The sequence below is a fragment of the Chlorella variabilis genome, assembly GCF_000147415.1.
Source record: "Chlorella variabilis unplaced genomic scaffold CHLNCscaffold_28, whole genome shotgun sequence".
Classification (NCBI taxonomy): domain Eukaryota; kingdom Viridiplantae; phylum Chlorophyta; class Trebouxiophyceae; order Chlorellales; family Chlorellaceae; genus Chlorella; species Chlorella variabilis.
In genome coordinates, this window is record NW_005435060.1 from 365,366 (window position 1) to 377,006 (window position 11,641).

Sequence of the window (11,641 nt, forward strand, 5' to 3'; positions counted from 1 at the left end):
TGCGCACGCGCGCGCGCACACACACACACACAACACTGCACGCAAGACAGCACACCCACCAGACACCCCCACGCCACAGGCCCCTCACCGGAAGGTGGTCTTGAAGAAAGCGTCGTACTCCTCCTTGCCCACCTCGCGGGCGGGGCGCAGCCACAGCGGCTTGTTGTCGTTCTGCACCTTCCACTCAGCTTCCTCCCGGTACTCGGTCTTCATCACTGCAGGACCACGGGCCAGGGGCGAGCAGGAGGCATGTGTGGCTCGCATGCTGCGGCGGCGGCATGCCGGGAGCCTCGCTGAGCAGGCAAGCAGGCAGGCAGGAGCCCTGGCGCTCGGCCACTGCCAGCCTCTCCGTGTCATTGAAGGGCGGCGGCAGCAAGCCCAGCTGCACGTGAGCGGCAGCCCGGCCTCGTCGTCGCTGACCTGGCGCCACCTTCTCCGCCCCCTCTTCCTTGCCCTCCTCCTTGGCTTTAGCATCCGCCTCCTCTTGCGCCTTGGCAGTCGCCTCCTCATCCACCACCTGCGGTTGGGAGGCGGGCGGCGGTATGGGCCGGTACCAGGCGGCTGGGCCGTCACACGCGCAGCAAGACGCAAGCAGCAAGCACCCCAGCCGGCCCCCACCCACTCCGCTTGCCGCGAAGAGGGAGGCACCTCTGTTTTGCCAGCTCTGCGCGCAGCGCTCCCCACCCAGCGCCAGCACAACCCCATACCCACCACACTCTCGCACACACACACAGCACCACCGCCAGCTGTGCACCCATGCACTGCCCCGCCCACCTGCTCAGGCTTGGAGGTTTTCACCCAGAGCTTGATGGGGAAGGAGATGAACTCGCTGTACTGCTTGATCAGGCCCTGCGGCGGTACATGACAGTACATGCTGTACCATCGGTACAAGCAACGACATCACCGGCGGGCTCAGGGGCTCGCCAGCCGGCCAGCGAGCCGAGCTGCGCAGGTGGCGCTCTGGATGGTGGGGCCTGCCAGGCAGCCCCACACGAGCAGCCCCACACGGGCGCAGGCCCGGTCCCGCAGCATGCAGCGCGGGCTCTCCAGCTCCCAGCTCCGGGCACGCCGATCCATCCGCCTTTCACCAGCCCAGGCTCCCATCAGCCCAGGCCTTCCCTCCAGCCTGGCACCCTGCCCACCTGCAGCTTGGTCGCATCGGCGAACTCGGTGGCATCTGGCTTGAGGTGCAGGGTGATGCGGGTGCCGCGTGGGATGTCGGCGGCCGTGTCCTCCTTGACTGTAGGCGAGTGAGGGGGAGGGGCATTAGGCAAGAGGGAATCCGTAAGGCGGGAGACAGGCAGTCAGGCAGGCAGGAGGCAGGCGGGCATCCCCTCGGGTACACCGGCAGCAGCAGCTTGAGTCTACACCGGCCGCCGCCGCACAGCCACACGCCCACTCACTCGTGTAGCTGTGTGCCCCGGCCGCCGACTCCCACACCCACTGCTTGTCGTCCTTGTTGCTTTTGGTCGACACGGTCACCTTGTCGGCCACCAGGAAGGCGGAGTAGAAGCCCACGCCAAACTGCAGGCAGTACAGACGGTACAGTTGGCGGTACATCGAGCCCCGCGCCAGACAGAGGGAGGGTTCAAAGGAGGCTAGAGCTGACCAGGGCCTGGTCATGTGACAACGCAGCTACTGGGCGGCTGCAACACTCCAGCAGCAACCAGGCCGCAGGAGCCCTCCCTAGGTGCAGGATGCCACATGTAGGCCGGCCGCACCTGGCCAATCAGGTTGGCGTCGTGCTTCTCCTTCATCGCCTCCATGAACTTGGCGGTACCTGCGGTACCAGCCAGCCATCATGCTGCCATTAGGATGGCGCGGCGCAAGGCAGGGCAGCCCACGCGGGTTGAGGGCTGCAGCAAATGCGAGGGCTGCAGTGCGTACAAGGGCTGCAGTACATACGAGGGCTGCGGTGCGTACCTGACTTGGCAATGGTGCCCAGGGTGCTGATGAGCTCCTCACGGCTGAGGCCCACCTGCAGCAGCACGCCAGCCCAGCCTTTAAGGCACGGCAGCAGGCAGGACGCCCTTCCTGCTGCCGCACGGCTGCGCGCTCCCCAGGCTGACGGAAGGCTGGGGCCCTGGCCAAAGCCGGGGAGAGCCATGTGCAGGCTGGCAGCAAGGAGCAGGCGGCAAAGCGCAGGCGGCAAGAAGCTGGGCCAGCCGGAAGCCAGCCGGAAGGCGACCGAAAGCCGGCAGGCGGCCACCCACCCCCGTGTCCTCGATCACAATCGTGTTGGCCTCCTTGTCGGCGCGGATACGGATCTCCAGCTCTGCAGGCGGCGGCAGCATTGTGCCAATGCTCAGCAGGCAGACCCGCCCCCCGCAAAGCCTGCTCCCTACCCCCCAACACACGCACAACATCGCCCACACACACGTGCATACACACACACACAGCACGATGCCCGACGCGTTGGTCCCACCCACCGCTGCCCGTCTTGTACTCGTCCACCTCCTGCACCGCCAGCAGCCGGATCTTGTCCAGGGCATCAGATGCGTTGGACACCAGCTCCCGCAGGAACACGTCCCTACGGTACAGGAGGAAAGGTACAGGAGGAAAGGACGGAGGAGAGGAGGGATGAACGCAAGCTGGGGAGTCAGGGGCGCAGCGAGGGAGGGCAGCCGGATGCCAGGAGGAGCCAGGAGGGAAGGGGAGAGGGAGGCGGGGCTTGGCCGAGAGTCGGCAAGCCGCTGGGCCGCAGGCGGAGGCAGGCAGCGGCAGCGGCTGAGTTCCCCGCTGCTGGCCCCGCCGCCACTGCAGCCGCGGGATCGATGCAGCTGCCCGGAAGCTGCCGCACCTGTTGGAGTAGAGGGAGTTGACGATAAGGTCCATCAGGCGATCCACCTGCAGCGGCGGATGCACAGTACGAGTGTGGGTGGCGGGGGCAGGGCCGCGGCACAACTGCCCAAGCAACCGCCGCCAATCAATCATACTGCTGCCGCCGCTGCTGCTGCTGCGTTGCAGTGGCTGTGGTCTGCTGCAGACCACAATGCAGCTGCCAGCCCGGCTATGCCAGCCGCGGCCGTCAGAGGCGGCAGAAGCTTCCGGGCCTGCAAGCGGTCGCCTGCCGGCGCCACTGAAAATCAGCCCGAGACCATCAGCTGGCACAAACCTCGGCCTGATATTGGAACGTCTCAGCCTCCGCTGTGGCTGCAGATGCGCAGATGGTGCGGCGAGCCTGGCGGGACTGCAGCCTGGCAGCGGCGGCCGTAGCCCGGGCGGCGGCGGCGGCGGCGGCGGCGGCCACTGCTGGCCGGCCCGGCCGGCCCATGAGAGCCCGCACGGGGGTGCATGCTGCAGCAGTGGCGGGGCGGGCGGTGGTGGTGGCCTGCAGCAGGGACATGCATCGTGCACCACCTCAGTTCAGGTCTAGAAGCTCGCACGGGAGGCTGCCGGGAGGCGCTCATAGCCACATCTGCCATCTGCGCTGCAGCTCGCATATGGAAGCCGGCCCGCTCACCGCCGTAAGCGAGCGGAGAACTTGGCCAGCCATTTGCCTCAACAGCATGCCACGCTGCTCCTGGACCAGACGGTGCAGTAGTAGCAGGCGATCGAAGTGCGGTGACAATGCGGGTCGGAGGGATGTGTGAGGAGGTACATCCAGCCGGGCGGCGCGGTACGGTGGCGGTGGCCGCCGCCTACGGCAGGCAGCAGCGCGCTGTCCACCCAACGTGTAATCTTCATGCAACATTTAAATTGCAGAGCATTGCATGAAGGATATGGTGTTTATTAACATGGGAATCTGATGGCTGCTGTTGGAGGCCGAGAGCTGAAAGCAGTGCTGCATGGTGACAACTCCCCCATTCCGTGAGCTGGGGCAGCGCAGGGCTCCTCCCATGGATGTGCCATTGATGACTGAATATCAATGTATACAAGTTTTCCAGCAGGCTTGCCGGCTGGGAGGCTGCCAAGAGGGCAGAGCTTAGACAGTCCTCCGCACCGCCAGGCCGCCGCCGACTCGGCATGCAGGATCCATCGATGGAGCCTTCATGTGGGGAGCTTAGAGCTTGGATGTGTTTTACACATGTATGCTGCAGGAGCGGGGGCAGGGGTCATGAATGCTCGGCAGCCAGTTTGCAAGCTCTGGCGCCAGCCGGGTGGCCCCTGCGCCATGCCACCTCAACCCACCCACGTGCTCAGTAACACCGGTCAAAACTCAGCTTGGTGCACCTGCGCTCTCGAATTCAGGCGGCCTCCGGCTCCACAAACGCAGGTGAGAGGACTGCATGTGTGGGGTGGGTGGCTGTTTGCCACCGGCAGGCGGGGCAGCCACCCTGCTGCTTCTCTGAAGAGGGCAGAACAGCGGCTATATGGGCGCACACGCGGTGGCAGTGCGCAATTGCGCCCCCTAGGGTTTCGGGCTAAGGCCGTCGCAGCCGCGGAGTAGGGGGGGGCCGCCTGGGCCTTCTGCTGCGATATCAGGGATCAGACGATCAATGGCAGGATGTGTGAGCGGGCGGCGGCCGGGCACCCAACATGGCCGCCGCCACTGCCACCCTGTTTGCCGCCGCCCAGGGGCCGATTTTGCGCGTGGCCCTGCTGCGCCCCTGCGCCTGCATGCGCCCTGCAGGCCGCACCTTCTACGCTCTTGCATCCAAGCACCATGCCCGTCGGCAGCATCTCCTCCAGCCCTGACACCGTTGGAGTGGCAGGTAGCGCCCCGCCGCCTGGTCCACCACCCGTGCTGGCGGCTGCGCCACTCCCACCTAGCCCACTGCCTTGCCGCCGTCTGCCATGTATGCCGTCTCTGCATCCACCTGCGCCTGTCTTTTGCGTGTGGTCAACCCCGCAGTGGTCAACTACCGCGTGCCCATCTGCGAGACCCGGGAGGATGTGATGGAGAACTGCAAGTGAGCAATGGGGTGTGTTTGCGATGGCATGTGGAAAGCGATGTCACGCGGAGGTGCCGCCAGCTGCCGGGGGCCGACATCGGCGGACAGTGTGTGCGGTGTGGCACCTGCCGGCCCTGGGGGCCGCCAGCGGTGCGCTTGGCCAGGTGCCGGCTGCTGCTGTGCAGCTGCCCCAGCAGCGTGCCAGCAGCGAGCGGCTGTGGCTCCCACTCCTGCCTGCCCCACACCTGCCGTTCTGCCTCGCCTGCCGCGCTGCCCTGCCCTTCCCTGCCCACGCAGGAAGATTGCAGCCACGGTGCAGGGGCTGAAGCGCGGGTACCCGGGGCTGGACCTTGTGATCTTGTGAGCAGGCCGCATTTGGGCATCCTCAACCGCGGGCCGGCTGTGGCATGCTGGCCCCCCCACCCCACTTGTGCTTTTCCCCTTCCGTGTGCTTAGCTGCCAAGTGCCACAAGCACCATCGGTGACAGCCAGCGCTTGCCCATGCGGGCAGCATGCCGCCTGACACCGGCCCCACCAGGCCCCTCACCCGGCTTTTGCCTCCACTTCCTCCCCTTCCTCCTTCCTTTCTGTCTTTGCGTTCTGGCCCTGCCTTCACCGGCTGCCTGCCCGGCCTGCCCCACCCTTGCTGCAGCCCAGAGTACAGTACCCAGGGCTTCCACCCAACCCTGTGGTCCCAGCTGACCACCACCCTGGACGGCCCCGAGGTGGAGGTCTTCAAGCAGGCCTGCAAGGACAACGGTGGGCTGCCTGCCCGCCTCCCTGCCTGCTCGTCTATTTGCACTCATGCGCAAGCCACCATTCTGGATCCTGGCTGTCAGCGTCGCTGGCTGTTGAGATGAGGCGAACCGGCATTAGTGGACGCCCTGCACCCCCAATCGCCCCCCCCACCACCACCACCACTCCACACACACTCGCACCACCACCACACTCGCCCCACCATCCACCTGCAGGCGTGTATGGCATCTTCAGCCTTACTGGCGAGAAGCACCCGGACCCTGCCAAAAACCCGTACAACACCCTCATTATGATCACGGACCAGGGCGAGATCAACCACGTGTACCGCAAGGTAAGGAGCGGTACGGGCGGCACGCGCAGTGCCGAGCATGGGGCGGGGACAGTCGGTGGTGACGGGTTGGCGGTCCGGTGGGCAGCCCCGGGGGCGCGCTGTGGCAGATACCTCCGCACTGCTCTCCGCCACCACGCGCACACACACACTTGCACCACCATCACACACACACACCTCTGCCGCAGATCTTCCCGTGGGTGCCAAAGGAGCCCTGGACGGCGGGCCACGAGACGAGCGTGGCCATCGGGCCCAAGGCACGCCCGCCCTGCAGCCGCCGCAGCCGCCGCCACGGCTGGTGCTGCTGGTGCCACCGCTGCCGCTGCTGCCCAGCCATTCTGCTCTGCACCCCCCTCCCCCACCAACCAATCCCACCCTCCCACACGGCCCCGCGCCTGCTACCTGCGCCTGCTACCTGCCTCCGTGTTGTGTTGTATGTTTACCGGCGTTCCCTGCCCCTCCCCTCCCCACACCTCGTGCGCAACCCAGGGCCTGGTGGTGGGCGGCTGCATCTGCTACGACATGAACATGCCTGAGATCGGGCGGGACCTGACCTTCAAGGGCGCGGAGCTGCTGGTCCGCATCCAGGGCTACATGTGAGCTGGCCTGGCGGTGGTGGCGGTGTGGGTGTGCGGTGTGTGTGGGGAGTTGCGGTGGGGGTGGAGCCGGGGGAGGGAGGGTATGCGCCTCATCAAGCCTGCATCGGCTGCCCTCTGGGTCGGCACACTGGGCTGCTGTTGATTGCGCACCGCTGCCCGCTGTTTGAGGCGGCACGCGCCAGACCGGCAGTCGCCGCATCAGGACGAAGGGGCCAGGGCGCAGCTGGCAGCGCAGCGCAGCCTCCCCTCCACGTTCCAGCGTGCCTCCTCCGGCAACCTGTGTGGCCGCCTGGTTCATATGCTTGCCTTCCTCCTGGCCCCTGCCCCCAACTGCAGGTACCCCGCCAAGGAGCAGCAGATCAACGTGGCAAAGATCAGGGCCTGGTGAGCGCAGGCGGCGGCTGTGCTGGCTGGCCTGGCGCCGGTGTGGACATGCGCGCCATTGCCGGGGTGGCGCGTGGCTGGAGGCGGCGTCGCCGGGCTGTGGCACCGCACGCGTCGGTCACCCTCCCCAGCCCCCAGGCTGCGCAGCGGCTTCGTGCGCGTGGCTCGCCGCCCGGCTGGCTGGCTGGTGCCCACATGCCTCTTCCTCTGCTCCATTACGGCGCAGGGAGAACAACGCCTATGTGGCGGTTGCCAACATGGCGGGGCGCGACCTGGTGTACAGGTGGGCAGGGCTGCCTCAACACTGTGAACCCCACGCCCTTTGCCAACCCAGCGGCGGCGGCCGCTGAGGCGCCTGCTACGCGTGCGTGCACTCACCCGCGCCCACACCATCGCTGCACCCACACCACCCGCCCCACCTTCCCCGCAGCTACTTTGGCCACTCCAACATCATCTCCTTTGACGGTACCACCCTGGCAGAGTGCGGTACCAGCCCGGACGAGGCCACCTACAGCGAGCTCTCCCTCTCCGCCATCCGCAACGCCCGCCGCAACTGGACCGCGGAGAACCATATGTGAGATGGTGGTGGTGGTGGTGGTGGTGGTGTGTGTGTGTGTGTGTGTGTGCGGCAATTGGCAAGGGAAGCAGGCGGGTAGAGCGCCCGCCACACCAGCGAAGCCACACCCCCACACTACGCAGCACCGCACTGCACCATGCCACATCACCAGCTGCCCTCGCTGCATCACATCATATCAACCCAGCCCGGCCTGGCCCCTGCCCCGCAGTTACAACCTCATGCACCGCGGCTACACGTCGGAGGGCCCTGGCGGCCACGCGGCCTGCCCCTTCGACTTCTACAAGGTGGGGCAGCCTGTACCGCACACGTGTACCGCTTGCAGCTGCCTGTACCGCATCCGCTGCCTGCTTTCAGTGGCGGCTGGCGGTATATAACCGGGTGTCGGAAAAGCGCGGCATGGCATGACTTGTACTGCCTCTTTACTGCCCCTTCACTTTCCACCCAGACCTGGACCGCCGCCCCGGAGAAGGCCAAGGCGCTGTCGGAGGCGCTGACCCGAGATGCGGGTGCTTGCGCGCTGCTGCCGCGCCGTCATACTGCTGCCGCCGCTGCCGCTGCTGAAGCAGCTGTCATCCTGCTGTCGTCGCAGCTGCTGCCGCCATCCTGCTGCCGCTGCTGCTGCTGCCGCCGTCATCCTGCTGCCGTCGCTGCCGCTGCCACCGCTGCTGCTGCCGCCGCTCTCATTCAGTCCGCTGCCACTGCTGGTACTGCCGGCTAAGCGGCTTGGTGCACCCTGCCCTGCTCCCTGGCCCTCACAGACTCCCCGGGCGACGCGACCTGCATCGACATCGCTCCCATGCCGCCCTCCCGCCTGATCCAGGTGTGTGGCGGAGCCTGAAGGCCCTACTCCCCCTGCCTCCCTGCCGTCTGCGCTTGCCCTGTCTGCCAGCAGCAGCTGCACGCCTGCGGCAGCGCAGGAGGGCACATGCCGAGGGCTGCCCCTACGCACCACTTTCACGCTGTTGGTGCTGCCATTCCGCCTGCAGAACTCCCTGGGAAAGGCCGCCAATGGCAAGGCTGCCAACGGGCTGGCTGCCAACGGCCACGCCAATGGCCACGCCAACGGCGTGCACTGAAGCCCTGTTCGGCCCCCTTGCTGCGCGGCGGCCTTCCCACCGCTGGCTGCACGCCGGGGGCTGCTCCGGCAGCTGCCACCTCCCGTTGTATGAATGCCCCCCTCTTCGGCTTGCGTAGCGTCTATGTATTAGCAACGCAGTTCAGACCTGCCCCACACTGCCCTCCCCTTCCGTTACCTGCGTCACTGCTTTTCGGTGCAGCCCGCCGCCGGGCGCACACCTCCCTCAGCAGAACTGGTCCTCCCCGCCCCTGATCCCCTTCCTACTTCCGGCTGCCGCTTGCGCCACCCCTCTCCCACTCATTTGATATCGCATGACCCTAAAACCTGTGCAGTGCGTGCCACACTGTAATCATCTGCAGCAGCCAGCCCATCTGCGAATGGAGAATGTGGCGGTGCGGGCGCCAGCACACGCCAAGCTGGCAGGGCACAGAAATGTCTGTGCGAGGACCCAGCATTCGATGTGTTGTGATGACCAATGGTAGCACTCAGTGGCAAGGTGGCGGTGGTGACGGGAGCAAGCAGGGGCGCAGGCGAGTCCGGGACTTCGGGACTTCGGCACGCCTGGGAGCCAGCGCCTCAGCAAAAGCCTACGTGGGCGCACAAACCCATCCGTTCCATGCCGCCGATGCCCCCACCTGCAACGGCCCAGCCACTTGGCAGCTCCCCCAGCCCTCCCGCCCCCCGCACCCACCGCCCGCACGTGCAGGTGCCGGCGTGGCGCGTGCGCTGGGCAGCGCCGGCGCCACTGTGTATGTGACAGGGCGCAGCGTGCGGGGCGGGGCGCCGCCGGCGGACGGAGCTGCGGGCACGGTGCAGGACACTGCAGACGAGGTGACGCGGCGAGGGGGGCGCGGCGTGGCGGTGCCTGTGGACCACACATCTGATGAGCAGGCGAGAGCCTCACAGCGACCTTGACCTTGCTTTACCTTACAGCGGGGGGGGGGGGGCCTGCTGAGCTTGCCGTGGGCGACGGCATCGCGCACATTGCCCCCACCCTGCCTGCCTGCCCCGGCAGGTACTACCAGGGTACTGCATTGCACCATGTGGCTTCCCGCGCTTCCCCGCCTGCTCCCTCACCGCTACCCGCCGTCCCAACACACCACGGCCCGCAGGTTGCGGCGCTCTTCTCCCGCGTGCAGCGGGAGCAGGGGCGCCTAGATGTGCTGGTGAATGCGGCCTGGGGTGGCAACGAGCTGCCTCGGCTGCAGGCAGACTGGGGCACGCCCAGCTGGGAGGTGGAGGCTGCGGCGTACTGGGACTCTATGTTTGTGGCGGGGGTGCGGGCGGCGCTGGTAGGTGAGCAGGCAGGGAGGAGGTTCATTGGAGCGGCCGGGCTGGGCTGAGCTGGATGGGAGGGTGGCATCAGTGCGCAGGGGCAGTGGAGGGCTGGACGGGCTGGGCTGGCAGCGCAGGGCTGTCAGGAAGCTGCGGAGGGAGGTTGGTGCAGCCGCCGCCAGCGCCTACCTCTGCGTGCTTGCGAGTCCCCCACCGCCCCGGCCTGCCGCTGCAGCCTCGCAGCACGCGGCGCGGCTGATGGCGGCGCAGGGCAGCGGCCTGATTGTGAGCGTGTCGTTTGGCGCTGGTGGCGGCAGCAGCCCTTACCTGGGTAACCTGTATTATGATCTGGCTAAGGCCAGCCTCAACAGGTGACTCCCATTGATGACTGTGGGATACAATTCGTGGCTGGGGTTGATGCTAGCGCGAGGCTGGCTGGCGTGAGGCTTACCTGAGCAAAGCCCTCCTCGACAGGCGCCGCACCAAAGCGGTTGCATGGCGTCCGGGCAACGCCCCCAGCTTCTCAGCCCATCCTGCTCTCATGCCAGTACCGCATGATTGTCCGCCGCCACCCGCCTCCCCGCCTTCCGCGTCCTGCCTGCTGCCGTGGCGCTGTTGCTGTGCAGGCTGGCCTTTTGCCTTGGCGAGGAGCTGCGGCCGATGGGCGTGGCATCCGTGGCACTCTCCCCTGGCCACATGCGCACCGAGCGGGTGCTGCAGGCATACAAGACGGGTGCGCTGCGCGAATCGTGGCGGGCCGGCTGGCCACGCTGCAACATGTGCTGGTGTCTGCATGCAGGCGCAGCATGCACTGCAGGCCTGGGCATGCACACTTCAAGCACGGTGCCAGCCCCCCCGCCCTTCACCTGCCACCCTTCACCTGCCGGTTGCTGCCGCCGCAGACGAGCAGCACTGGCGGGAGGTGCCCGAGCTTGCGGCAGGCAGCGAGACGCCAGAGTACCTGGGCAGGGCGGTGGCGGCGCTGGCTGGCGACGCCGCTGTGCTGCGGCACAGCGGGCAGGTGCGGGCGGCGCCCAACAGCAGCCGCACTCCAGGGGCCCTGTGGTGTGAGGGTCCACCTGTGCTGGCTGCGACGTCCCCCCCATACTCTTCTGTGCTGGCTGCGTTGTCTCCCGGGCTCCTGATGCATTGCCCTTCTGGAACCGTTTCTTTTCTGTCCTATAGGTCCTGCTTGTGGCGGAGCTGGCAAGGCAGTACGGTTTTACTGACGTGGACGGCTCCATCCCACCGCCGTTCCAGCTGCCGGGGGCGGAGTGACGACCCTGCGAGCGGCGCTTCCCAGAGGCCTGGCTGCATCTGTGGTGGCGACAGTCCTCTTCTGCACGTGTAAATCTGCGGTGCAGTCGGTCGCCAACACAGCAGACTCCTCGTCACCAGCGGCGGTGGCGGGGGAAGGTGGCGGGGGCTGCCTCCACCGGAGAGACTGGCGCTAATCATCCGCCTGCACGCTGGTAAATGCACGCTGGTTTGGCGCAAGCCGTTGGCTTGAGGAGTTTGTCGGTGGCTGCCTGTGGCACACGCTTGGCATGTCTGACAGCCGGGTTGGCAGCCAGCAGCGGCTCTGCTTTGATCGTAGCATATGTCGGGCAGACCTCGGAACACGAAGCGATCGCCGTTCTCAAGCTCCCCAACAACGGGGCGGCTGTCCTCCGTGGCGCACCCCACATCTGAATGTCCGAATAATGCCCTGTTTGAAGAAGAGGCAGACTTCCCACATTGCCTGGTTCATCCATAGCACCTCCAGGACCTAGCAACGATCAAAGCAGCAGAGATGGCGTGTACAGGTGG

General features: G+C 66.8%; 3 protein-coding genes across 3 annotated transcripts in view; 2 read left to right on the plus strand and 1 right to left on the minus strand.

Annotated features, from left to right (window-relative positions):
* CHLNCDRAFT_140066 (hypothetical protein) overlaps positions 1-3,274 on the minus strand; it is a gene marked incomplete at both ends in the record, with an annotated part of 7,156 nt that extends 3,882 nt beyond the window's left edge. The window contains 12 exons of the mRNA XM_005843672.1: positions 8-35; positions 89-215; positions 421-517; positions 775-849; positions 1,143-1,240; positions 1,404-1,524; positions 1,722-1,780; positions 1,924-1,978; positions 2,214-2,275; positions 2,430-2,530; positions 2,801-2,847; positions 3,116-3,274. Of these exons, the coding sequence (XP_005843734.1) occupies positions 8-35; positions 89-215; positions 421-517; positions 775-849; positions 1,143-1,240; positions 1,404-1,524; positions 1,722-1,780; positions 1,924-1,978; positions 2,214-2,275; positions 2,430-2,530; positions 2,801-2,847; positions 3,116-3,274 (1,029 nt within the window). The remainder of the gene's footprint in view (positions 1-7; positions 36-88; positions 216-420; positions 518-774; positions 850-1,142; positions 1,241-1,403; positions 1,525-1,721; positions 1,781-1,923; positions 1,979-2,213; positions 2,276-2,429; positions 2,531-2,800; positions 2,848-3,115) is intronic.
* Positions 3,275-4,606: 1,332 nt separating this feature from the next.
* Positions 4,607-8,555, plus strand: CHLNCDRAFT_140067 (hypothetical protein; the record flags this gene model as incomplete). Its single annotated transcript, XM_005843614.1, has 14 exons — positions 4,607-4,655; positions 4,796-4,853; positions 5,133-5,195; positions 5,488-5,594; positions 5,807-5,922; positions 6,108-6,158; positions 6,409-6,515; positions 6,855-6,902; positions 7,129-7,185; positions 7,333-7,476; positions 7,688-7,763; positions 7,925-7,985; positions 8,238-8,299; positions 8,466-8,555. 14 exons carry the CDS (start codon positions 4,607-4,609, stop codon positions 8,553-8,555), a joined length of 1,089 nt encoding a protein of 362 aa, XP_005843676.1.
* Positions 8,556-8,934: 379 nt separating this feature from the next.
* Positions 8,935-11,110, plus strand: CHLNCDRAFT_140068 (hypothetical protein; the record flags this gene model as incomplete). Its single annotated transcript, XM_005843615.1, has 7 exons — positions 8,935-8,995; positions 9,264-9,388; positions 9,670-9,853; positions 10,068-10,203; positions 10,459-10,565; positions 10,735-10,853; positions 11,018-11,110. The coding sequence occupies 7 exons, from the start codon at positions 8,935-8,937 to the stop codon at positions 11,108-11,110; spliced, it is 825 nt and encodes a 274-aa protein (XP_005843677.1).
* Between the last annotated feature and the right edge of the window lie 531 nt (positions 11,111-11,641).